General features: G+C 42.5%; 3 protein-coding genes across 3 annotated transcripts in view; 1 reads left to right on the forward strand and 2 right to left on the reverse strand.

The window, feature by feature from the left end:
- The first annotated feature begins 2,895 nt into the window (after positions 1-2,895).
- Positions 2,896-5,087, forward strand: LOC135550332 (lipocalin-like). The gene is made up of 6 exons (XM_064981017.1): positions 2,896-3,064; positions 3,991-4,130; positions 4,194-4,273; positions 4,366-4,473; positions 4,630-4,731; positions 4,835-5,087. Exons 1-6 carry the CDS (start codon positions 2,969-2,971, stop codon positions 4,852-4,854), a joined length of 546 nt encoding a protein of 181 aa, XP_064837089.1. The 5' UTR covers positions 2,896-2,968; the 3' UTR covers positions 4,855-5,087.
- A 216-nt stretch (positions 5,088-5,303) lies between these two features.
- LOC135550331 (zinc finger Y-chromosomal protein 1-like) lies at positions 5,304-17,482 on the reverse strand. The gene is made up of 8 exons (XM_064981016.1): positions 17,030-17,482; positions 15,516-15,612; positions 13,529-13,864; positions 13,235-13,381; positions 13,043-13,126; positions 12,845-12,979; positions 10,952-11,098; positions 5,304-9,108 (listed from the first exon to the last, which is right to left on the reverse strand). Exons 2-8 carry the CDS (start codon positions 15,580-15,582, stop codon positions 7,841-7,843), a joined length of 2,184 nt encoding a protein of 727 aa, XP_064837088.1. The 5' UTR covers positions 15,583-15,612; positions 17,030-17,482; the 3' UTR covers positions 5,304-7,840.
- A 2,892-nt stretch (positions 17,483-20,374) lies between these two features.
- Positions 20,375-23,546, reverse strand: part of LOC135550349 (palmitoyltransferase ZDHHC20-B-like) — a 319,193-nt gene continuing 316,021 nt past the window's right edge. The window contains exon 14 of the transcript XR_010457104.1: positions 20,375-20,400. The gene's annotated coding sequence lies outside the window, so the exon portion shown is untranslated. The remainder of the gene's footprint in view (positions 20,401-23,546) is intronic.

The raw sequence follows: 23,546 nt of genomic DNA on the forward strand, positions 1-23,546 counted from the left end.
TTAGGTAGCCTGGATTTCACTGTGTGTTTGTGGGTGATTGTTCCTGTCTCTGTGTTTGTTGTCACCAGATAGGCTGTATAGGTTTTCACGGTCCGTTTGTTGCTTTTGTATTGTTAGTTATTTCATGTCGAGTTCCTTTTAATTAAAGAACATGAATAACCACCACGCTGCATTTTGGTCCGCTTCTCCTTCGACAGACGAGAACCGTTACAGATATAGATATTTTTGTACCCGTTTCCTCCAGCATCTTCACAAGGTCCTTTGCTGTTGTTCTGGGATTGATTTGCACTTTTCGCACCATAGTACATTCTTCTCTAGGAGACAGAACACATCTCCTTCATGAGCGATATGATGGCTGCGTGGTCCCATGGTGTTTATACTTGCATACTATTGTTTGTACAGATGAACATGGTACCTTCAGACATTTGGAAATTGCTCCCAAGGAGATATTGGCTGATTTATTTTGATTTTCCCATGATGTCAAGCAAAGAGGCATTGAGTTTGAAGGTAGGCCTTGAAATACATCTGCATTGACACCTCACATAGGCTAATTGACATTATTTGAGTCAATCAGAAGCTTCTAAAGCCATGACATTATTTTCTGGAATTATCCAAACTGTTTAAAAGGCACAGTCAATTTAGTGTATGTAAACTTCTGAGCCACTGGAATTGTGATACAGTGAATTAATCTGTCTGCAAACAATTGTTGGACAATGTACTTGTGTCATGTACAAAGTAGATGTCCTGACCGACTTGCCAAAACTATAGTTAACAAGAAATTTGTGGAGTGGTTGAAAAACGAGTTTTAATGACGCCAACCTAAGTGTATGTAAACTTCCGACTTCAACTGTATATACTGTATTCTATTGAACTGTGTTTTAGTCAATGCCACTCCGACATTTCTCGTCCTAATATTTATATATTTCTTAATTCCATTCTTTTACTTTTAGATTTTTGTATTGTTGTGAATTGTTAAGATACTACTGCACTGTTGGAGCTAGGAACACAAGCATTTCACTACACCCGCAATAACATCTGCTAGATATGTGTATGTGACCAATACAGTTTGATTTGATAATAGCCGGTTGATGTGATTACAATCTTGTAGGTTGACAGATATACCCCCAAAACTTCGCAATTAAATGTTAACTGCAAAGTAGGCTTAGCCTACCTGGCAAAAGTATGTCATGAGTAAGTACATTCTTATCGATTATTTGTTATTTGCAAACTTTGCCATGAAATGAGCAGCAGCAGTACAGAACCATCCCTAGACCAGCACATAAGGCAGAACACTGCGCAATTTAAAGGGCCAGATGCTCAATTAAATAAAAATGGTAGATTTCTTCCAGACCTAAAAAATAATTGTCTTCTAATGTGATTGAAGCACTGACATAGACTCAGAATATCTGATTTTGTTGTTTTCTCTATGAACAACTGTAATTTTGAGAGTGAAAACCCCCCAAAATCTAAAACCAGGAAAAATACAACGGAGAAAACATAATCACAGATAGGACTCTCTTGGAGTTTTTTTATTAACCATTATTTTACCAGGTATATTGACAAAACATTGTGCACTACTTTCTCTTACACTAAGGACCCGGGAAAATTGCAAGGGAGAGGAGAATGTGCCTATTTGTAAAGCTAGGAAAAAAAATGAGTAGCTCGTTTCCTTTTTACCTTTATTTAACGAGTCAGTTTTGAACAAATTCTTATTTTCAACGACGGCCTAGGAAGAGTGGGTTAACTGCCTTGTTCAGAGGCAGAAAGACAGATTTTTAGCATGTCAGCTCGGGGATTGGATCTTGCAACCTTTCGGTTACTAGTCCAACACTCTAACCACTAGGCTACCTGCCACCCCAAATGTGGCTCTCATGCTAGAAAATGTTGGAGACCCCTGATCTATACCATAGAACAGTAATAACAAAACTTGCATGCATGGTTGTTCAGTCAGAAGACTAAAATCCCTTGTGTTTTTTCAAATCTTTTTAAATACATTAAATTCAATATTGGATTGAATAATGATATGTTTCAAGACCCCTGTACCAACTGGCAAGGTACAATATGTGAGGTGTAGGTGTGTCTGTTCCATCACAGTATGTCTACCGCCTCCAACAAGAGCAGAAAATTAACAACGGGCAAATAGATTTTTAGAACTTATGTAAGGATTACTTGCCCGAAGCAGTATTATTTAAAGGGATAAACCACTCAAAATATGTGGAAAATCATGTTAAGTTGTATTTTGAATTGACTTTAAAATTGTGTTGACCTGAGATTATATGAAACTAACATTACATGTGGTCTTGCTCTTTACCCTCAAGCAAGGTTTTACACTGATAGTTAAAGTTCACATTAAACCGCACACACACACACACACACACACACACACACACACACACACACACACACACACACAAAGAAAGATACAGGGATTGTGTGTTAGGGGGAGCTCTGTTTACCATCTAAAGTGCTGACAGTTAGATTTGATTCACTAGTTCCTGCCCACAGAAAGCACTGGAGGGGCAGATACTGCTTTGTTTATCACTGTCCGTCTATTTTGGCTGCTGGTATTTTATTTTCTAAATTGATGGGCTGTTGCATACAAGAGCTTTCAGCCCATTTCACATGCACTCACATGCACACACGCCTACACATATTACATGATGCTGCTCCTGTTTGAACCCGGTGATCTCACCACCTCCGGGGTTCTTTAGAGGTTAGGAGTGGGAGGTCACAGCCACACCCCCAACAAGCCCCATCTCCACCCATGAGTATTGTGTGTGTGTGTGTGTCTGAGAGGCGGGGGATAGAGATGGTAGCAGGTAGCAGCTTGTGTGTATGTATGGAGGGGGGGGGGGGTATGCTCTACAGTAAACCCATGCTCGACAGTATATATAGGAGTGAGAGGTAGCTAAGAAAAGCAGATCTCCTGTTTTATAATTCTTGATACTAACCCTGCTCTGCTGTAGCCATGACGACCATGCTGCTGAGCGCACTAGGAGCACTGCTCTGCTCCTTGGTTGTCACCGCTGAGGTCATGCCCCAAGGAGACTTCAATCTACAGGGGGTAAGAGAGAGAATGAAGAGAGGGATCAGAAATCAGCGTTACATTGAAAATCAAATGACGAGGAACAAACTAGGGATTATTATTGAGAAAAAAAGAAACGTTAGGAGAAAGAATACAGAAAGGAACCTGTGATGAAAACAAGATTCAAATGGAAGGGATGAAGACAAATGTGGGAATTCTAGTGACACATTGTTGGGTGTTCATATTGAGACCATAGTTATTCAGATGTTCCTTCATGAATGATTCAGGGCTATTTCAGTATCAGCCCTCACAGATTTAAAGAACCACTGAACACGCCGATTGGCACGTGGGTTTTTCTGTTGCTCATTAGAAAAATGAATTTTCAGTCTTGGGGGTGTGTTTCCTGGCCGATTCCACATGTGGTTATTGATGTTTGTCCCCCATGAGACACTGTAGCCTATTTCACCTCCTCAAAATCCCCAGAGTGAACTAAATAGAAATCTGTAATTAATTTTGACATTTTTGCCAAGGATGTTTTAGTTGTACAGCTTTACATCTAAAGGTGTTTAGTGCAGTATTTCTCAAGCAAAGAAATGCTTGAGTTGTTGTCTTATGTGAACAGTCTGTCAGGTCTGTCTCACTGTCTATGCTATTAGATAGAGCGCAATCACCGCAGCTGTTCACCCCGTGTTATTGGGCAAATTGACATCCTCAAATCAAAACCCAACCTTCCTTTACCCGTTGTGATGCATGGATGTTCCAAACTCCATAATTATCCTATTTACACTTCGAAGTCAATTTTGATTCCAGAATAACTTTCGGACTCATATTGATGCCACAGATGCCGTTTTCATAGGCATCTGTTGCTTTTCAAAGGAAGCCGTTCTTTAACGTTGATACGTTCTGTGACCCCTGCAGACAGGAATGAGGAGGTGATGTAATCTAATCGGGGCTGGTTTTTGCAGGTGGCAGGAAAGTGGTACGTGATTGGATTTGCCACTAATGCCCAGTGGTTCGTCAAACACAGGGCCGACATGAAGATGGGCACCACCATGCTGACACCAACTGCTAATGGAGACCTGGATATTGCATATTCTAGCCGGAAGTAAGTAAGAGAGAAAGAGAGAGACATTGTGCTGATTCTGTATTAACTGTATTGTCTCTGTAGCGCTGATGGCTCCTGCTGGAGAATGAACCACCTGGCCAAGAAGACAAAACTTGCGGGGAAATTCATCTACAAGAGCGAGCGTAAGTCTACAACCTATAAACACATACACACACAGTGCACTAATGGGCATATGTGTGATATTGTCAATTCAACTCCCTCTCGTCCCCTCCAGGCTGGAGTAATGAAAATGACATGCGTGTCGTTGACGTTAAGTATGACGAGTATGCTCTTATTCACACCAAGACCAAGGGTGTTTCAGCTGTGCTCACCAACCTGTATGGTACGATCCTTTCCACTCCTCTGTAAAATCCTATGACTCAGTCTCATTGTTTCACTATTCCTTTCCCCGTCATTTGTTAGAAATCTTATATTACAAAATATTGCATCCTTCACAGTATATTTAGTGTGCCATGCACTACATGTGTTGTGTCTACAGCCCGGGGGACAGACCTGGGCCCTGACCTGCTGCAAAAGTTTAGGCAGTTCTCCCTGGACACTGGCATTCTGCCCGAAAACATCGCGATCTTCCCCAAAAACGGTACGTCCCATCTCTGTTTGTGAAGTGTGTTGAAGTTGGACAATATTTCTGGATAGAAGTGTGGAACGCCTCAGACTTATCAACTGCCTTTTCTTTTCGGCAGATGAGTGTCCCGCTGCGTAATTTCATCCATCTTCACTTTGCTCCCTTGATCCTTCTGCATGGCTTTGCTACTTGATGGGTCGACCCATGGCCACTGTGGCAACCATGAATCATCTTCAGCTGCAGTGATCCATCAGACCACAGCGTAACATGAATATGCATTACCTACTGAAGCTCAGCGTAGCTGGTTAGGCAATCTTGTAACCTTAGTTTTTCACTTCCCTGATTGGTTCCAATAAAATACTCTCCTTTTTTCCGTTTGTCAGTCGTTCTACTCGTCAGATGACTAGAATATGTTGGGTATTTAATACCTCTGATCCTAAGATGTAACGTTAGCTGCTTTAGAAGTCTGTGTTGATCAAATGTAATGTAAACCCATTTCTAAAAGTAACCTTGGTTTTACCATCATTCTATTGAAAATGTTATCCTACTTCTTGCCAGTACATCCATAACACAGCTCTGATTCCTCCTTTTGTTAAGGGTTTACATCTACACACTTTATTTACAAATGTGTACAAAACAATAATTTACCTCCTATAGAATTCTAGTTACACTGAATTATACAAAGTTCATGATGAAATAAATATAAAAACAAAAAGGATCACAGGGGAAGGAACTGTCGAAGCGAGTACAAATATACCACCAGTCTTTACAAGTTGTATTTCTCCTCAGGGGACTAACGCCTCTCCCTGGCCACTGGCATAAGTAGATGTGTGTTTGGGGAAAGGAAGTATGTTGTGGTCATGAGTCTGTGGTACCAGATCTAGTGCAATCTAACTCTGAAGGCCTTGCTGGCGCTACATCCTATTTCAGGTGTCTGATAATCAAGCTTATTAGGGGTTAAATAAACTGTATGAAGATGGGTTTAGGGGTTGGTTCTAAATGATACTGCTTACCTGTTAGATTCCCCCCACCCCCATGGGGAAAAACAACCACATCTAGTATCTCATTTTGTGTAAAGAAGTGAATCAACTGCAAGAAACTTTTACAATGGACATGGCTATTTGCTATGATGCAGTCAACTCCTTCTTCAGGCATTGTCCATGACCAGACAGACAATTCTCAAAGCAACAAAGATATGATGACATGGAGATGTGGGGTCAGAGCACCACGAAGCACAACACGCTATGAAAGTCCCGCCTATTACCTAGTTCAAGTCCTGTTTTTTGAATAGGGATCAAGCTTACATGATCAAATTCATGAAAATGTGGTTATTTAAGACATGTCAAATTTACTTATACCCGATGCCTTTAATAGGGTTTCCAATTGCATTTTAATATTCCGTAATAAAAAATTTAAAAAATCCATTGGAGGTGAATTAATCCACGGATACAAATATGTGACAATTTTTTCAAATTGAAATTAACACATTTTCATGAATTTGATGATATAAGCTTGACGCCCATTCAAAAACAGTACGGGACTTGAACCAGGAAGTAGGCAGGACTGGCATAGGGTATAGAGACACTACAGCAATGTGTCGTAACTGACACATTCCTCACAACTGGCACTCAACCACATAAAAAACACATTCTCTCAGTGTCTCAGCATTCAAAGCATCAGGTGTAATTCACAAGTTCATGATTACTGCATTCATAGTTCATTAAATATATTGGCAAGTGCTATTCGAATAAGAGTTCATCTCGACCAGTCTGCACAGTGGACCTGCTTTTTCACAGCAGGTGAATGTCCATTTCATTGTGTGAATACAGCTTGTAGATTACATTTTGTCTTAGTTGTGTCAACAAGTAAAAGTAGGATTAAAAGTTGCTACTTTAATAACTGGACTGTTGGCTGTGGAGTAAAAACTAATGTATGAATCTACAAAGACCTCAGACTCTTGCACATCCTACAATGCACACTTTCACCAGCAGGGGGACATGCAGACAAAGTGCAAGTATGTACAGGGCTTTGTCACCTGATTCCATAGGCCTTACCCAGGTATATGTACACTTATATTCATTTTCAGTTGCAGAAAAGTTAGCTTGAAAGTCTCTGGGGTAATTATAACAGAAGATGTTCCATGTTAATGCAGCGAACAGACAGACACACCCTGAACAAAAATATAAACAACATGAAAAGTGTTGGTCCCATGTTTCATGAACTGAATTGAAAGTCAAAAGAAATGTTCCATTCGCACAAAAAGCTTATTTCTCTCACATTTTGTGCACAAATTTGTCACCATCCTTGTTAGTGAGCATTTCTCATTTGCAAAGATAATCCATCCACCTGCGGCATATCAAGAAGCTGATTAAACAGCATGATCATTACACAGGTGCCCCTTCTGCTGGGGACAATAAAGGCCACTCTAAAATGGGACGTTTTGTCACACAACAGATGTCTCAAGTTTCGAGGGAGCGTGTAATTGGCATGCTGACTGCAGGAATGTCCACCAGAGCTGTTCCCAGAAAATTTAATGTTCAATTCTCTACCATAAGCTGTCTCCAACTTTCTTTTAAATTATTTGGCAGTATGTCCAACAAGCCTCACAACCGTAGACCATGTGAATGGCGTCGTGTGGGCGGGTGGTTTGCAGATGTCAACATTGTGAACAGTGCCCCATGGTAATGGTATGGGCAGACATAAGCTGCAGACAATGAACACCAAATTGCATTTTATCAATTGCAATTTGAATGCAGAGATACCATTGCGAGATCCGAAGAAGATGTGTCGCGCTGCATGAGACAAATGGTGGTCTCACACCAGATACTGACTGGTTTTCTGATCCATGCCCCTACTCTTAAGGTATCTGTGACCAACAGATGCATATTTGTATTTTCAGTCATGTAAAATCCATAGATTAGGGCCTTATTAATTTCCATAGATTAGGCCCTAATTTATTTCAAGTGACTGATTTCCTTATATGAACTTTAACTCAGTAAAAATTTTGAAATTGTTGCATTTATATATTTTTGTTCAGTATACACACATACATACAATTGATTACGGTGTGGTAGTGGTTCCATCTGTGTTTTTGTTGTGGTATGAGGGGTAGGTTGTGCCAGGGTCACTCTGCCTGCACTAAGTCCTTGTGGTGGCGTGCGATATGCTGGCTCTTCTCCGAGGGCCTGCGGAAGCCTTTAGAGCAGATCTCACAGCGGTGGGGGTAGTCTTTTGTGTGGATGGAGATCACATGGCGCTTGAAGCCCGAGGCATCCCCAGAGCTGTAGTCACAGTACTGACACTGGTACACCCTCCTCTCCCTGGGCCCCTTGGCCATGCCCGCAGCACTAGAACTAGCACCAGGTACCAACACCTGCTTCCTTGCCACCGGTGGACTGGCAGGTGAAGGCCCCAATAAGGTCCTTTTGGGCCCGTTCTTTTCAGGAGAGGCCTGTTGCTCCTTGGTGTGAACCGACAGGATATGGCGACTGAGCACAAAGGGGTCCGCGATCTTGAAGTTACAGTGTCGGCACTGGTGCAGTTTCTTGGCACGGTGCGACGCAGAGTGCTTCTTCAGTTCAGACGGCCGGTGAAAGCCTTTATCGCAGACGGCACATTTGTGGGGGTAGTCCTTGGTGTGCACCGATATGATGTGGCGCTTCAGGTCACTGGAGTTGGAGCTCTTGTGTTCACAGTGGGCACACAGGTGGGTTTTGGCCTCCTCGTGCGTCAGCCCGTGCTGCAGCAACTCCTCCTCCTCAGCAAACGTTTGGAAGCAGCGCTCACACTTGAAGGGCATCTCTTTGCTGTGCTTGGTCTTGACATGAGTCTTCAGGTTGGAGGAATCAGCCGACTTGTAGTCGCAGTAGAGGCAAGAGTAAGGCTTCTCGCCGGTGTGCGTGCGCATGTGTTTCTTCAGCTCGGAGGGGTGCCGGAAGCCCTTGCCACATTCCACACAGATGTGGGGGAAGCTCTTACTATGGACAGCCAGCAAGTGGCGGTTGAGCAGACCTTGTTCAGCCGTCTCGTAGTCACAGAACTTACACTTGTGCATCTTGTTGGCCTGTGAAGGCACCGGACTCTTGGGCTCACGGTGGTGGTGCTGCAATCGATGCGAGAAGAGCACCGCCTGCTGGTGGAACTCCTTGCCACACACCTCACACTCAAACAGACCCTTGCTGCTCAGCGTGTGCCCCTCCATGTGGTTATGAAGGCTGGCCTTCTTGTTGGTGGTGAAGTCACAGTCCGTGCACTGGTACTTTTTCCTGGTCAGGACATCCTGGTGGTGGTTTTTGGTGTGGCGTTTCAGGAAGCCTCGCGACTTGAACTTCTTGCCACAGAGCATGCAGGGGTACACGGTCAGAGGCTGGCCATACGGACCAATAATGATGGCTGGAATGGGAGACAGATACAAAATTCATGACTCCCAGATATCACATGATCTGTATTCAGAAATGAAACGTGTGAAAACCTGTGCAGAGTGAGTTTGGCAATCAGCTGACTTTATAAATGACCCGCAGTTGCCCAGCCCATAGAATCAGTAACATATAGTCAGGTGCAAAATGATTGGCACCCTTGATAAAGATGAGCAAAGACGACTGTATAAAATAACACAAATACTGAGCTATATTGTATGCTCAAAAATTTGGAAAATTATTTTATACTAATACAATTTCTTAGAGAAAGAATTTGTTTAACAAATACATCTCAAAACTCCCATTGGAGAATCTGGAGAGATTCTGTATGGATTAATTGTCTATGACCCCTTCCAATGTATTCACCCATCTCATAAAACCTTTTAGAAAAAGGCTCAGTGTCCTTATCCTCGCAAGGGAAGGGTGCAGGTATATTGAGTTCAGGGGTGGCAATATTTTTGGCCCCTATCTTTTAGATGCATTTTGTTTGTTAAGCAAAATGTCTTTCTCTGAGCAATTTCAACAAAAATAATTAGCACACAATATACATTACTTTTGTATCTGCGCATACACTACATTACCAAAAGTATGTGGACACCTGCTCGTCGAACATCTCATTCCAATATCATAGGCATTAATATGGGAGTTGGTCCCCCCCCTCTGCTGCTATAACATCCTCCACTCTTCTGGGAAGGCTTTCCACTAGATGTTGGAACATTGCTGCGGAGACTTGCTTCCATTCAGCCACAAGAGTATTAGTGAGGTCGGGCACGGATCTTGGGCGATTAGGCCCGGCTCGCAGTCAGCGTTCCAATTCATCCCAAAGGTGGTCGATGCGGCTGAGGTTAGGGCTCTATGCAAGCCAGTCAAGGTCTTCAACACAAACCATTTCCGCTTTGTGCACAGGGGAGTTGTCATGCTGACACAGGAAAGGGCCTTCCCCAAACTGTTGACACAAAGTTGGAAGCACAGAATCGTCTAGAATGTCATTGTATGTTGTAGCGTTAAGATTTCCCTTCACTAGAACTAAGGGGCCTAGCCCGAACCATGAAAAACAGCCTCAGACCATTATTCCTCCTCCGCCAACCTTTACAGTTGGCACTATGCAATCGGGCATGGTGAAGCGTGATTCATCACTCCAGACAACGCGTTTCCACTGCTCGGCAAGCTTTACACCACTACAGCTGACGCTTGGCATTGCACACGGTGATCTTGGGCTTGTGTGTGGCTGCTCGGCCATGGAAACCCATTTCATGAAGCTCCCAATGAACAGGTATTCTGCTGACATTTCTTCCAGAGGCAGTTTGGATCTCGGTAGTAAGTGTTGGAACCGAGGACAGAAGATTTTTACGCACTTCGGCATTAAGTAGTCCCGTTCTGTGAACTTGTGTAGCCCATCACTTCGCGGCTGAGCCGTTGTTGTTCCTGGACATTCCCACTTCACAATAACAGAACTTACAGTTGACCAGGGCAGCTCTAGCAGAACAGTAATTTGACAAACTGACTTGTTGAAAAGGTGGCATCATATGACGGTGCCACATTGAAAGACACGGAGCTCTTCAGTAAGGCCATTCTACTGCCAATGTTAAGACTATGGAGATGGCATGGCTGTGTGCTTGATTTTATACACCTGCCAGCAATGGGTGTGGCTGAAATAGCCGAATCCACTAATTTGAAGGGTTGTCCACACACTTTTGGAATTGTAGTGTCGCTCACTATTTGTATGGATTATTTTACAGTGTTTATTTGCTCATCTTTGTCAAGGGTGCCAATAAATTTGGGACCTGACTGTAGCTCAGTCCCATCTGACAGCTGCGTACCTGTCTGGACCTGGCGAGGCTCAGCCCTTGTTCTCTTATTCTTGTTCCGTTGCCTGCTGACCTTGTCCACTCCGTCTGACTCGTCAATGTGCAGCAGAGCACTGGCGGCACCGTTCCGGTTCTCACAGCTTTCACTGTCCTCAGAACCTGGAATCACATCGTAAACGTTGAATGCAAATGCACACCTTCTCTCAACACTGCTAGAGCAGAGATGCAGTGCATTCGGAAAGTATTCAAACTTTTCCCACATTTTGATATGTTACAGCCTTGTTCTAAAATTGATTAAATTGTCCCCACCCTCATCAATCTACACACAATACCAAAGCAAAAACATGGTTACAATTTTTTGCAAATGTTTTAAAAATAAAACACTGAAATATCACATTTACATTCGTATTCAGGCTCTTTACTCAGTACTTTGTTGAAGTACCTTTGGTAGCAATTACAGCCTTGAGTCTTCTTGGGTATGATGCTATAAGCTTGGCACACCTGTATTTAGGGAGTTTCTCCCACTCTTCTCTGCAGATCCTCTCAAGCTCTGCCAGGTGGATGGGGAGCGCTGCACAGCTATTGTCAGGTCTCTCCAGAGATGTTTCATTGGGTTCAAGTCTGGGCTCTGGCTGGGACACAAGGACATTCAGAGACTTGTCCCGAAGCCACTCCTGCATTGTCTTGGCTATGTACTTAGGGTTGTTGTCCTGTTGGAAGGTGAAACTTCACCCCAGTCTGCAGTCCTGAGCACTCTGGAACAGGTTTCATTAAATATCTCACTGTACTTCGCTCTGTTCATCTTTCCTTCGATCCTGACTAGTCTCCCAGTCCCTGCCTCTGAAAAACATCCCCACAGCGTGAACGCTGCCACCACTATGTTTCACCGTAAGGATGGTGCCATTTTTCCTCCCGATTTGACGCTTGGCATTCAGGTTAAAGAGTTCAATCTTGGTTTCATCAGACCAGAGAATCCTGTGTCTCATGGACATAGTCCTTTAGGTGCCTTTTGGCAAATTCCAAGCAGGCTGTCATGTGCATTTTACTGAGGAATGGTTTCCATCTGGCCACTCTACCATAAAGGCCTGATTGGTGAAGTGCAGCAGAGATGGTTGTCCTTCTGGAAAGTTCTTCCATCACCACAGAGGAATTCTATAGCTCTGTCAGATTGACCATTGGGTTCTTGGTCACCTCCCTGACCAAGGCCCTTCTCCCCTGATTGCGCAGTTTGGCTGTGCAACCAGCTCTAGAAAGAGTGGTGGTTCGAAACTTCTTCCATTTAAGAATGATGTAGGCCACTGTGTTCTTGGGGATCTTCAATGCTGCAGAAATGTTTTGGTACCCTTCCCCAGATCTGTGCCTCGACACAATCCTGTCTTGGAGCTCTACACACAATTCCTTTGATATCATGGCTTGGTTTTTGCTCTGACATGCACTGTCAACTGTGGGACCTTACATAGGCAGGACTGTGCATTTCCAAATCATTTCCAATCAAATGAATTTACCACAGGTGGACTCCAATTAAGTTGTAGAAACATCTCAAGGATGATCAATGGAAACAGAGGATACATGAGCTCAATTTCGAGTCTCATAGAAAAGGGCCTGAATACTTATGTAAATAAGGTATTTCATTTTTTTTTTTATTATATACATTTGGAAAATGTTCTAAAAACCCATTTTCACTTTGTCATTATGGGGTATTGTGTGTAGATTGATGAGAATTAAAAAATATATGTAATTCATTTTACAATAAGGCTGTAATGTAACAAAACATGGAAAAAGGAAAGTGGTCTAAATGCTTTCCAAATGCACTGTACTTATCACTACAGAGTACAGAAGAGCAACAAGACTTTATCTGCCCTGTTAAACGATACATTTGTATATAATAGTGTGTGTGTCACTGACCATAAGCGGCTGCCCAAGCCACAGGCATGAAGTCCTTACTGAGAGCCGTGCCATCGTAAGACCGCTCATGGGTCACTGGCTCCTCACCCCCCACCACCACCTCCATATAAACCTCATCAGATATCTTTGATGCACCTGCAGGAAAACACATGAGTTGTAACACAATCGTAAAACACACACACTGAGTTTATTTCTTACCATGGTCCCCCTGAGACATGTACACCATCTTCTCTCGGAGCGTTCGGCCTGTAGAGTCCGTCAGTGCCGCGTCCTCCGTTTCTCCTACGCAGACATCCACACAATGTCTTAATAACCCTTAGTGATCAACTACCGTGGGTTATATTATCCCTCTTTCTAAGTGCATTAAACATGATTCAAATTTCTCCTTACCCAGGTCATCCTCCCCAGAGTCTGCCTTGAAGATATACACCTTGATCACCTCCTGGCCATCCTCGTCCTTCTCCACCTGGTCCTCCACGGCTCCCTCCACAGTCACCTCTGTGCCGTCGTCTGACACCATCTTGCCTGCCTCATCCACTGGAGGGAGATGAAAAGAGAGCAAGTTAAGAGATCCATTCACTACTGATCAATAGTCTGACTGCAATGTTTTCTTTATAAGAGGCCAGGTGACTGAGTGAGGGCTATTGATGTAGAACTGGAAAAGTGAAGCAGGATGGTGCTCACAGGAGATCATGAGGTAGTCCCCACAGCCATCTGTGTCTTGCTCTGGGTCCAGTTCATCCTGGGCATGCCCGTCTGCCACCATCTCATCCTCAGCCATGTCCCCCATGGCAACGCCTTCGTCCTCCCCCTCCAGCGACATCACACATGTCTCCACAGCAACCTCCTCGTCCTCGTCGCAGTGCACATACTCAGACACCACGTCTTCAACCGCATCCTGGATCACCAGCTCCTCTGGAGCGAACCCATGCACCGCCATTCCCTCCCCCTCCCCCTCCGACACAAGCACCGTCTCCTGCAGCTCCACCACAAACTCCTCCCCTCCAGCACCACCCTCATCTGGAACACACCAACACAGGGACAGGTGGATATCTTCCGTGTTGCCCTACATAAACATATCGCTGCAGACATACAATGCCTTCAGAAAATATTCACACCCCTTGACTTGTTCAACAAGTGCACCAGCTCAAATTTAAAATGGATTCAATTTAGATTTTTTTGTCACTGGCCTACCCATCCCATAATGTCAAAGTGGAATTATGCTTTTCAAAAGTTGACTACCTCATCTCTTTACCCCACACATAAAATTATCTGTAAGGTACCCCAGTCGAGCAATGCATTTCAAACACAGTAAGTAGCCTTTGCACAGTAAGTAGCCCTGCACGAGCCATGGCTTGTGCAAGCTGGAACAGCTCATAGGGCAGGTTTATGTAGCTTGATGTACCCCCTGGACTGGACGTGAGTCTATTGCAGGACCTTACCCCAATCTATCTCCTTAATGCTGAGTGTCAAGCAGAGACGCATCAGGTAGCATTTTTACAGTCCTTGGTCGAGCAGTGAATTTCAAACACAGATTCAACCACAAAGACCAGGGAGATTTTCCAATGCCTCACAAAGGGCACCTATTGGTAGATGGGTAAAAAAAATAAAAGCAGACATTGAATATCCCTTTGAGCATGGTGAAGTTATTAATTACACTTTGGATGGGGTATCAATACACCCAGTCACTGCAAAGACACAGGCATCCTTCCTAAATCATTTGCCAGAGAGGAAAGAAACCGCTCAGGGATTTCACTATGAGGCAACGGTGACTTTTAAAACAGTTACAGAGTTGAATGGCTATGATAGGAGAAAACTGAGGCTGGATCAACAACATTGCAGTTACTCCACAATACTACCCTAACTGACACAGTGAAAATAAGGAAAATATTAATATATGTAGTCGTTAAGGACTGGGGAGTTATTCCAGGATAAAAAAAATAGCTGAATGGAGCTAAGCACAGGCAAAATCCTAGAGGAAAACTTGGTTCAGTCTGCTTTCCACCAGGCACTGGGAGATTAATTCACCTCTCAGCAGGACAATAACCTAAATCACAAGGTCAAATCTACACTGGAGTTGCTTGCCAAGAAGACAGTGAATGTTCCGGAGTGGACGAATTACAGTTTTGATTTAATCTGCTTGAAAAAAATCTATGGCAAGACTTGAAAATGGTTGTCTAGCAATGATCATCCACCAATTTGACAGAGCTGGAAGAATTTTGAGTGGAATAATGGGCAAATATTGTACAATCCAGGTGTGCAAATCTCTGAGACTTAACCAGATAGACCCACAGCTGTAATCACCACCAAAGGTGGTTCTATCATGTTTTTACTCAAGGGTGTGAATACTTATGTAAATTAGATTATTTCTGTATTTCCTTTTCAAGAAATGTGCAGAAATTTCTAAAAACATGTTTCACTGTGTCATTATGGGGGTATTGTGTGTAGATGGGAGAAAAATATATTTTTCATCCATTTTGAATTCAGGCTGTAACAACAAAATGTGGAATAAGTCAAGAGGTATGAATACTTTCAGAAGCCACTGTATGAATGCACTCTTACAAAGAAAATAGCTATAAAAAAAAAGGCATTTAAGAAAAGTTTTATTTTTGTGCATAACAAAGAACAGTACAGGGAAATACTTGAATGCTCAGTGAAACATAGCTATTACCTGACCCATGGAGAATGATTTTAGGATCCTGGGAATGGAGTGCAAGCCTTGTCTCATCCTCATCCATTGTCCTTACACCTCATTTGTCACTGCAGCACTGGAGGCAATAATTGACCAGTCAAATCACAGTCACATAGGCCTAATGGTTAACCCACAATATTAGTCTACCATATTCAAATCCTAAATCTCACTCAAAGTATTATTCTCTCTAACAAGAAATGCATTTCGTTACAATGTAACAGGTATCATTATGCCCATGTGTTTCCCCTCCTGTGAAATGTAGTCTTGTCCTAATCTTTCTGGATATAAATTATATTGGTCTGCATTTTATTTGGTGGTAAACTTCTGAACTATTTTAGCTATATTACATGGCACACTGCCTAAACGAAAAAATAGGAAGGGTATAGGCAGCTATGTGATTAGGTTTATTTAAGCTGTGATAATAAAGATAAAATCCTTATTTTGTTATGTGCTTTGACGTCACGAGAGATGTTTTCAGCCATGCAAATACTATCGACCTTAATCCTCATAGTCATGCAAAGTGAAAAAAAATATATGCGGTTTACTCGCCGAAATGCACCGAGAGATAAACAACAAGAGGTTTTGAGCGACGCAGCACATTTGTCATCTCAATTCCCCCACGGTCAAATCTGACAGCAGTGGTCTGGCACACAACAGCGTGGGAGAGCGAGACAAGCAGTGATGATTCATGAGAACACGCACAATTCGATCAACAAACTCAAACCTTTAACTATAGCCTAAATGGGAACACATTCAGTACAAAAATGGCGCTTGCTGTAATTTACCTAGATATTTACACAAAAAGACAACATTTAAGACAAAAGGTCAAAAAATGTAATTTCAAAAGTGTCTGGCGGTCGCAGTAAAATGGTTACATAACATCAAAGATTAGACTCTAGCTAAATGTAGTCGTTTAAGTTCTTAAAAAAAGAAAATAAATGAAAGGCAGCTTTGAGCTAGCTAGCGTCAAGGGAAACATGACAGCTGACCCAACCCACACATCCGTGCAATAGTAAACATAAGTGCATAGCTAATGTTAGCAAGTTCGCGAGCCACCCGAAAGGTTTATTGCTAAGTATGGCGGCTAGCCGGCCCAGCTAAAGCATATTTCCTTCAGCGTTTTCAAAAACAGATGTGCGCCATTTTGATGGAGATCCCCGGACAAACATTTTAACCACTGGCGCTGTTAATGCAGAGCAAAAATAATATCTGTACAATATATTTGAACATGGTAACTATACTGTTCAACTTTGTGGGGGGTATCAGGCTAATAGACTAATGTTACCGATGTTTCGAAAAATCCCCTCGCTGACTTTCTAGGCCGTAATTATGGCCTATTGAGGCCGGGGACCAAATAAGCAAGAAAGGCACAACCCCTCGTACGCTTCTCCACTTTTCAGATAGAAACATAGAATAATGCACATGCAATCACAAATGTAAAGCATTACCTATGCTCCGTGCACATGGAAAAAAAAAGCGCAAGACCTGCTTACCAGATTATGTAGTACAGGTTGGCCTCTCACGATTTCCAGGCCGTCCGGTTTCCCCAGGCTCGGGCAGGATTCAATCGGGAGTTTGTGCTAGCTGGGCGGGCCGCTGAGGCGCAGGGAGGGAGGGGCCGAGACTTTCGAAGCTCCACTGATGATCGCTACAGCCCCCAGCTCCGCCAGCACCAAGGCCGCCGTCAGCACTCACGTCACAGCCCGAAAGTCGTAGGAAAATGCGGAAGAAGTTTGGACACCCAACTGCTGGTAGTTATAGACAGGCCACGATCAGGGGCACAGCAATTGTGCTCCATTATGGATATTTTACATCGCGGCTGTTTTCTTTGCATACCATTTGAAAGCCTGGTATAGTGTGCTTAGTTTATTCATGTATGTCGCTAAAAATCATGAACAAACTGCGATGATGTTCGACATTAACTCCTACTACCATTAGCCAGATGCAATTATCTAATCATGTTACTACCCGCTTTACAGGTTAATTTGACAGCTACAGATTTGCCAGTGATTGACCACTTCTACTTCTTGATCAAAATCATTTGACATATGGCATTTTCTTTATTCTTAAAGTTGATATCCCTTGATGATCTTCTCTCATGCCTGCAATTTGATTATACCTTCAAAGATTATCTATATCAGCACATCGTTTTAATGTAGCAGGAGAGAGACCAGCTGTCAGGGTGCTCGATCTTAGTGTTTTCTGCTGCAGAAGTAAATGCTCTACCACCGTTTTTGCCCAGGCCTCAGGTAGAAGCAGTAGAAAGAAGACTTACAAACGGTAGCCTATTCCCCAATAAGTGTCCCCATCTGTAACAGGTGTAAAATATACTTAGTATTTTACTGAAAATCTCTCATTTATTTTCATGTATTATTTTAAGGTTATTTTGATATGTATTACACTACTTTCAAGGGTGAACTATTGTGAACTATTGTATTTTCTAAATTGCATTGATGTTGTGATGTCATCAGCGGGAGACATGCTTTTACCCCTGTTTGCTCAAAGCGTGATGAGAGCTCTGTGCCCTCATGTTCTAAACATGGCGGACCAGTTACCAACACCAGAAAGCACGAGGGGTTTGAGCTGATTGTATGGAGATTGTGACAGCTGGTTAAATGATGTCCCTTGACAAGGCAAGAACAAGATGTCAGGAGAAGTGCAGTATTATCATAAGGAGACACTTGGAATAAGGAGGAGGAATGGAGGGGAAAAGAGAGAGAGGAAGATGGTGAGCTTGAGTAGGTTAAAATGGTGGGAAAAAATGGAGATGGTTTGTAAAAGAAGAATGGTAGAAATTGTAAGCAGAGTGAGTTGGAGAAATGGAAGTGAATTGAGGGCAAAGTGTGGTAGGTGTGGTGAAGTTCTCGGAGCCTGAGGCTTGCACCGAGAGTCAGGATAAAGATGAGTCTGTGACAGTAGGACTGAAGCTTTTTGGAAAAAGTGGACCCTTGCCTTTTGGCTGATCCATTTGTGGTTACAGAGTGGGTGAAAACAGAGTTGGGTGCTGTGAAATCTGTGAGTGTAACCAGTAGTGGTCTTGTGATAATTGTTTGTGTTTCTGCTGGTCAGGAGGGAGCAGGCGCTCCGTGTTAAATGAACGGGGGCAAGACAGGTGAATTGTTTTGCTCTCAAGAAAAGGGCAAAGTGATTACTGGGGTAGCGGTAAATGTAAAAGCTGACGAACTGAAGGGGAAGATTCCCGGTGTGATGCTTGTCGTTTGGTGTGACGCAGACAGGGTGGCGTGGAAAAAGTACCCAATTGTCATACTTTAGCCCTCCTACAATCTAAGCTAGATGCCCTCAATCTCTCACAAATGATCAATGAACCCACCAGGTACAACCCCAAATCTGTAAACACAGGCACCCTCATAGATATCACCCAATCCAACTTGCCCTCCAAATATACCTCTGCTGTTTTCAACAAAGATCTCAGCGATCACTGCCTCATTGCCTGCATCTGTAACGTGTCTGCGGTCAAACAACCACCCCTCATCCCTATCAAACGCTCCCTAAAACACTTCAATGTGCAGGCCTTCCTAATCGACCTGGCCCGGGTATCCTGGAAGGATACTGACCTCATCCCATCAGTAGAAGATGCCTGGTTATTCTTTAAAAGTGCCTTCCTCACCATCTTAAATAAGCATTTAAAAAATGTCGAACCAGGAACAGATATAGCCCTTGGTTCTCTCCAGACCTGACTGCCCTTGACCAGCACAAAAACATCCTGTGGCGTTCTGCATTAGCATCGAATAGCCCCCATGATATGCAAATGTTCAGGGAAGTTAGGAACAAATATACACAGGCAATTAGGAAAGCTACGGCTAGCTTTTTCAAGCAGAAATGTGCATCCTGTAGCACAAAGTCAAAAAAAGTTCTGGGACACTGTAAAGTCCATGGAGAATAAGAGCACCTCCTCCCAGCTGCCCACTGAACTGAGGCTAGGAAACAGTGTCACCACCGATAAATCCACTATAATTGAGAATTTCAATAAGCATTTTTCTACGGCTGGCCATGCTTTCCACCTGGCTACCCCTACACCGGTCAACCGCCCTGCACTCTCCACAGCAACTCGCCAAAGTCTTCCCCCATTGCCCCTTCACCCAAATCCAGATAGCTGATGTTCTTAAAGAACTGCAAAACCTGGACCCCTACAAATCAGCCGGACGAGACAATCTGGACCCTCTCTTTTTAAAATGATCTGCCAAAATTGTTGCAACTCCTATTACTAGCCTTTTTCAACCTCTCTTTTGTATCGTCTGAGATTCCCAAAGATTGGAAAGCTGCCGCGGTCATCCCCCTCTTCAAAGGGGGAGACACTCTGGACCCATAGTGCTACAGACCTATATCTATCCTACCCTGCCTTTCTAAGGTCTTCGAAAGCAAAGTCAACAAACATATTACCGACCATTTTGAATCCCACAGTACCTTCTCCGCTATGCAATCTGGTTTCAGAGCTGGTCATGGGTGCACCTCAGCCACGCTCAAGGTCCTAAACGATATCATAACCGCCATCGATAAGAGACATGACTGTGCAGCCGTATTTATCGACCTGGCCAAGACTTTCGACTCTGTCAATCACCACATTCTTATTGGCAGACTCGACAGCCTTGGTTTCTCAAATGATTGCCTCGCCTGGTTTACCAACTACTTCTCTGATAGAGTTCAGTGTGTCAAATCGGAGGGCCTGTTGTCCGGACCTCTTGCAGTCTCTATGGGGGTGCCACAGGGTTCAATTCTTGGGCTGACTCTCTTTGTATATATCAATGATGTTGCTCTCGCTGCTGGTGATTCTCTGATCCACCTCTACGCAGACGACACCATTCTGTATACTTCTGGCCCTTCTTTGGACACTGTGTTAACTAACCTCCAGACGAGCTTCAATGCCATACAACTCTCCTTCTGTGGCCTCCAACTGCTCTTAAATGCAAGTACAACTAAATGCATGCTCTTCAACCGATCACTGCCCGCACCTGCACGCCCAGCATCACTACTCTGGATGGGTCTGACTTAGAATATGTGGACAACTACCTAGGTGTCTGGCAAGACTGTAAACTCTCCTTCCAGACTCACATTAAGCATCTCCAACCCTAAATTAAATCTAGAATATTTTGCACTTATTAGCAAATGAGTAGTGTATTGGTGTACAACGTTTATAAAATGAAATGTGAGTCTTTTGAAAATATTAACATGTACAATGCATTTTTTGTAGATTCAAATTTGCTCAAAGTTCTATTAGTTCTATTGAGCACCAACTCGCCTTCTGAACATTCTACTCTCAGCCTATTGTTCTACGTCACAATGCATGCGTTTGCTATTGTTGGCAATGAGAACTGCCCACATTGCTGGTAGAAAATAACAAAAAATTACTCATGGGACTCTGAGGTTGTCCTATTGTTTCCTATAAGGAAATATAGGTACAGTTGAAGTCAGAAGTTTACATACACTTAGGTTGGAGTCATTAAAAGTTGTTTTTCAACCACTCCACAAATGTATTGTTAAACTATAGTTCGGTTAGGACATCTACTTTGTGCATGACACAAGTCATTTTTCAAACAATTGTTTACAGACAGATTATTTCACTTATAATTCACTATATCACAATTCCAGTGGGTCAGAAGTTTACATACACTAAGTTGACTGTGCCTTTAAACAGCTTGGAAAATTCCAGAAAATGTCATGGCTTTAGAAGCTTTTGATTTTTTTGATTTTTATTATTATTATTTTTTTAACCTTTATTTAACCAGGAAGGGCTCATTGAGATTAAAATCTCTTTTTCAAGAGCGCCCTGGCCAAGATAGGCAGCACCAAGTCATTACAAAAAAAATACAGACAGACAACATGAAAAACTACAAGTAATCTAGTAAAAACCATTGAATTCACAAGAGTATAAAACAGCAAATTGAAAACATTGACAGGTCAGGGAATCAGCCTCAAAATCCTTCATCAGTGATTTTAAAAACACCAATCGGGACAAGTTCTTCCAGTTAAACTATTTTGTAAGGTGTTCCAAGACGATGGCGCAGAGTACATAAAAGCCCTTTTACCAAATTCAGTTCGGACATTTGGAACAGTTAGCAGGATAAAGTCCAGCGAACAAAGATAGTACCCACCACATTTCTGAACAATAAAAATGCACAAATGAAAAAAGGTAGTAAACCCAAAATGGCTTTATAAATAAAAGTATACCAGTGACTGAGCCTACGAGTGACTAGAGAATGCCAGTCAACCCTGGTATACAAAATGCAGTGGTGCGTAAGGGTTTTGCTGTTTAAAATACATCTCAAAGTGCCATGGTAAAGAGTGTCAATTGATCTCAAACACTGAGCGGAAGCATACATATATAAAATATCACCATAGTCTAGTAAAGGCATAAATGTAGCTGATACTAGCCTTCTTCTGGCTTCAAAAGAAAAACAGGCCTTATTCCTAAAATAAAATCCCAATTTCAGCTTCAATTCTTTGTAAGTTGTTGAATATGCAATTTAAAAGAGAGGCTGTCATCAATTAAAATTCCAAGATATTTATATGAGGTTACAACCTCCATCTCCTTGCCCTGACTGGTAGTAATAGGTGAAAGGTTCAGAGGTCTATTTATTGCATTAGAAAACACTATTCGTTTAGTTTTGTCAGTATTGAGGATAAGCTTCAATTGACACAAGGTATGTTGAACAGTATAAAAAGCAGTTTGCATGTTCTGGAAAGCTTTTGTAAGTGATGAGGCACAACAGTAAATAACAGTATAATCAGTATAAAAATCAAGTTGTGCATTTGACATTTTTGTCTAAATCATTTATATAAATAGTGAATAAGAGAGGACCAAGTACAGAGCCTTGGGGCACACCATTCAAGACAGACAATTTAACAGACATAAGCCCATCAAATTGAGTGCACTGAGTTCTATCAGACAGATAGTTAGCAAACCATGCAACAGCGTGCTCCGAAAGACCTACACTCGACAATCCCTGCCTTAGTATAGCATGATCAACTGTATCAAAAGCCTTAGAGAGATCAATAAAAAGTGAGACACAGTGCTGTTTTTTGTCAATGGCTTCAGTGATATCATTTAAAACCTTCATGGCTGCTGTAATTGTGCTATGCTTCTTCCTGAAGCCCGATTGGTACATTGATAAAATAGAGTTAGTAAATAAAAACTCTTTTAGCTGTTCACTTACAAGGGTTTCAAGTATTTTCACCCGTGGTGACAGCTTTGAGATTGGCCTATAATTATTTAAAAGAGTTGGATCTCCCCCTTTTAAAAGTGGACAAATACTGATTTCCAGATCTTTGGAATATCATTACATTCCAGGGTTAGATTGAAAAGAGATGTAAGTGGTTCAGCTATGAAATCAGCAGGGATCCAAAAGATCAGGACCTGCAGGCTTTCTCTGATCTAAAGATTTCAGGGCTTTATGTACCACCTGCACTGAGAATGGCAAAAAGCTAAAAGTTTGACCAGCTCTCACTGATTCATCCACACAGGGTTGTACAGAGACAGAGGACACTGAATCAGACAGCCTACCAGATGATACAAAGTGCTCATTGAAACAATTCAGCATTTCAGTTGTCATATATAGGAACAGAGTCCTTCAAAACACATGACGGTAATTCATTAACATTACTGTTACCAGACATAGACTTAATAACATTCCAAAACTTTCTAGGGTCATTCATGTTATCAGTGGTAACAGACATAAAATATTCAGACTTGGCCTTCCTTAGAAGAAAAGAACACTTGTTTCGTAACTGCCTAAAAATAAGCCAATCAGCATCAGAACATGATTTCCTTGCTTTAGCCCAGGCTAGATTAAAGTCGTTAATAATACAAGACAGCTCAGAAGAAAACCATGGATTATCCCGCCCTTTAACCCTGAACCTGCGGAATGGGGCATGTTTGTTTACTATTTGGGAAAAAACATCATGAAAGAATTTCCAGGCAGTTTCCACATCAGGGATAAGCTCAATCTTGCTCCAGTCAAAATAAAACAAATCATGAAAGAAAGCCTGCTCATC

This window comes from Oncorhynchus masou, chromosome 12, assembly GCF_036934945.1.
Source record: "Oncorhynchus masou masou isolate Uvic2021 chromosome 12, UVic_Omas_1.1, whole genome shotgun sequence".
NCBI classification, from domain to species: Eukaryota; Metazoa; Chordata; class Actinopteri; order Salmoniformes; family Salmonidae; genus Oncorhynchus; species Oncorhynchus masou.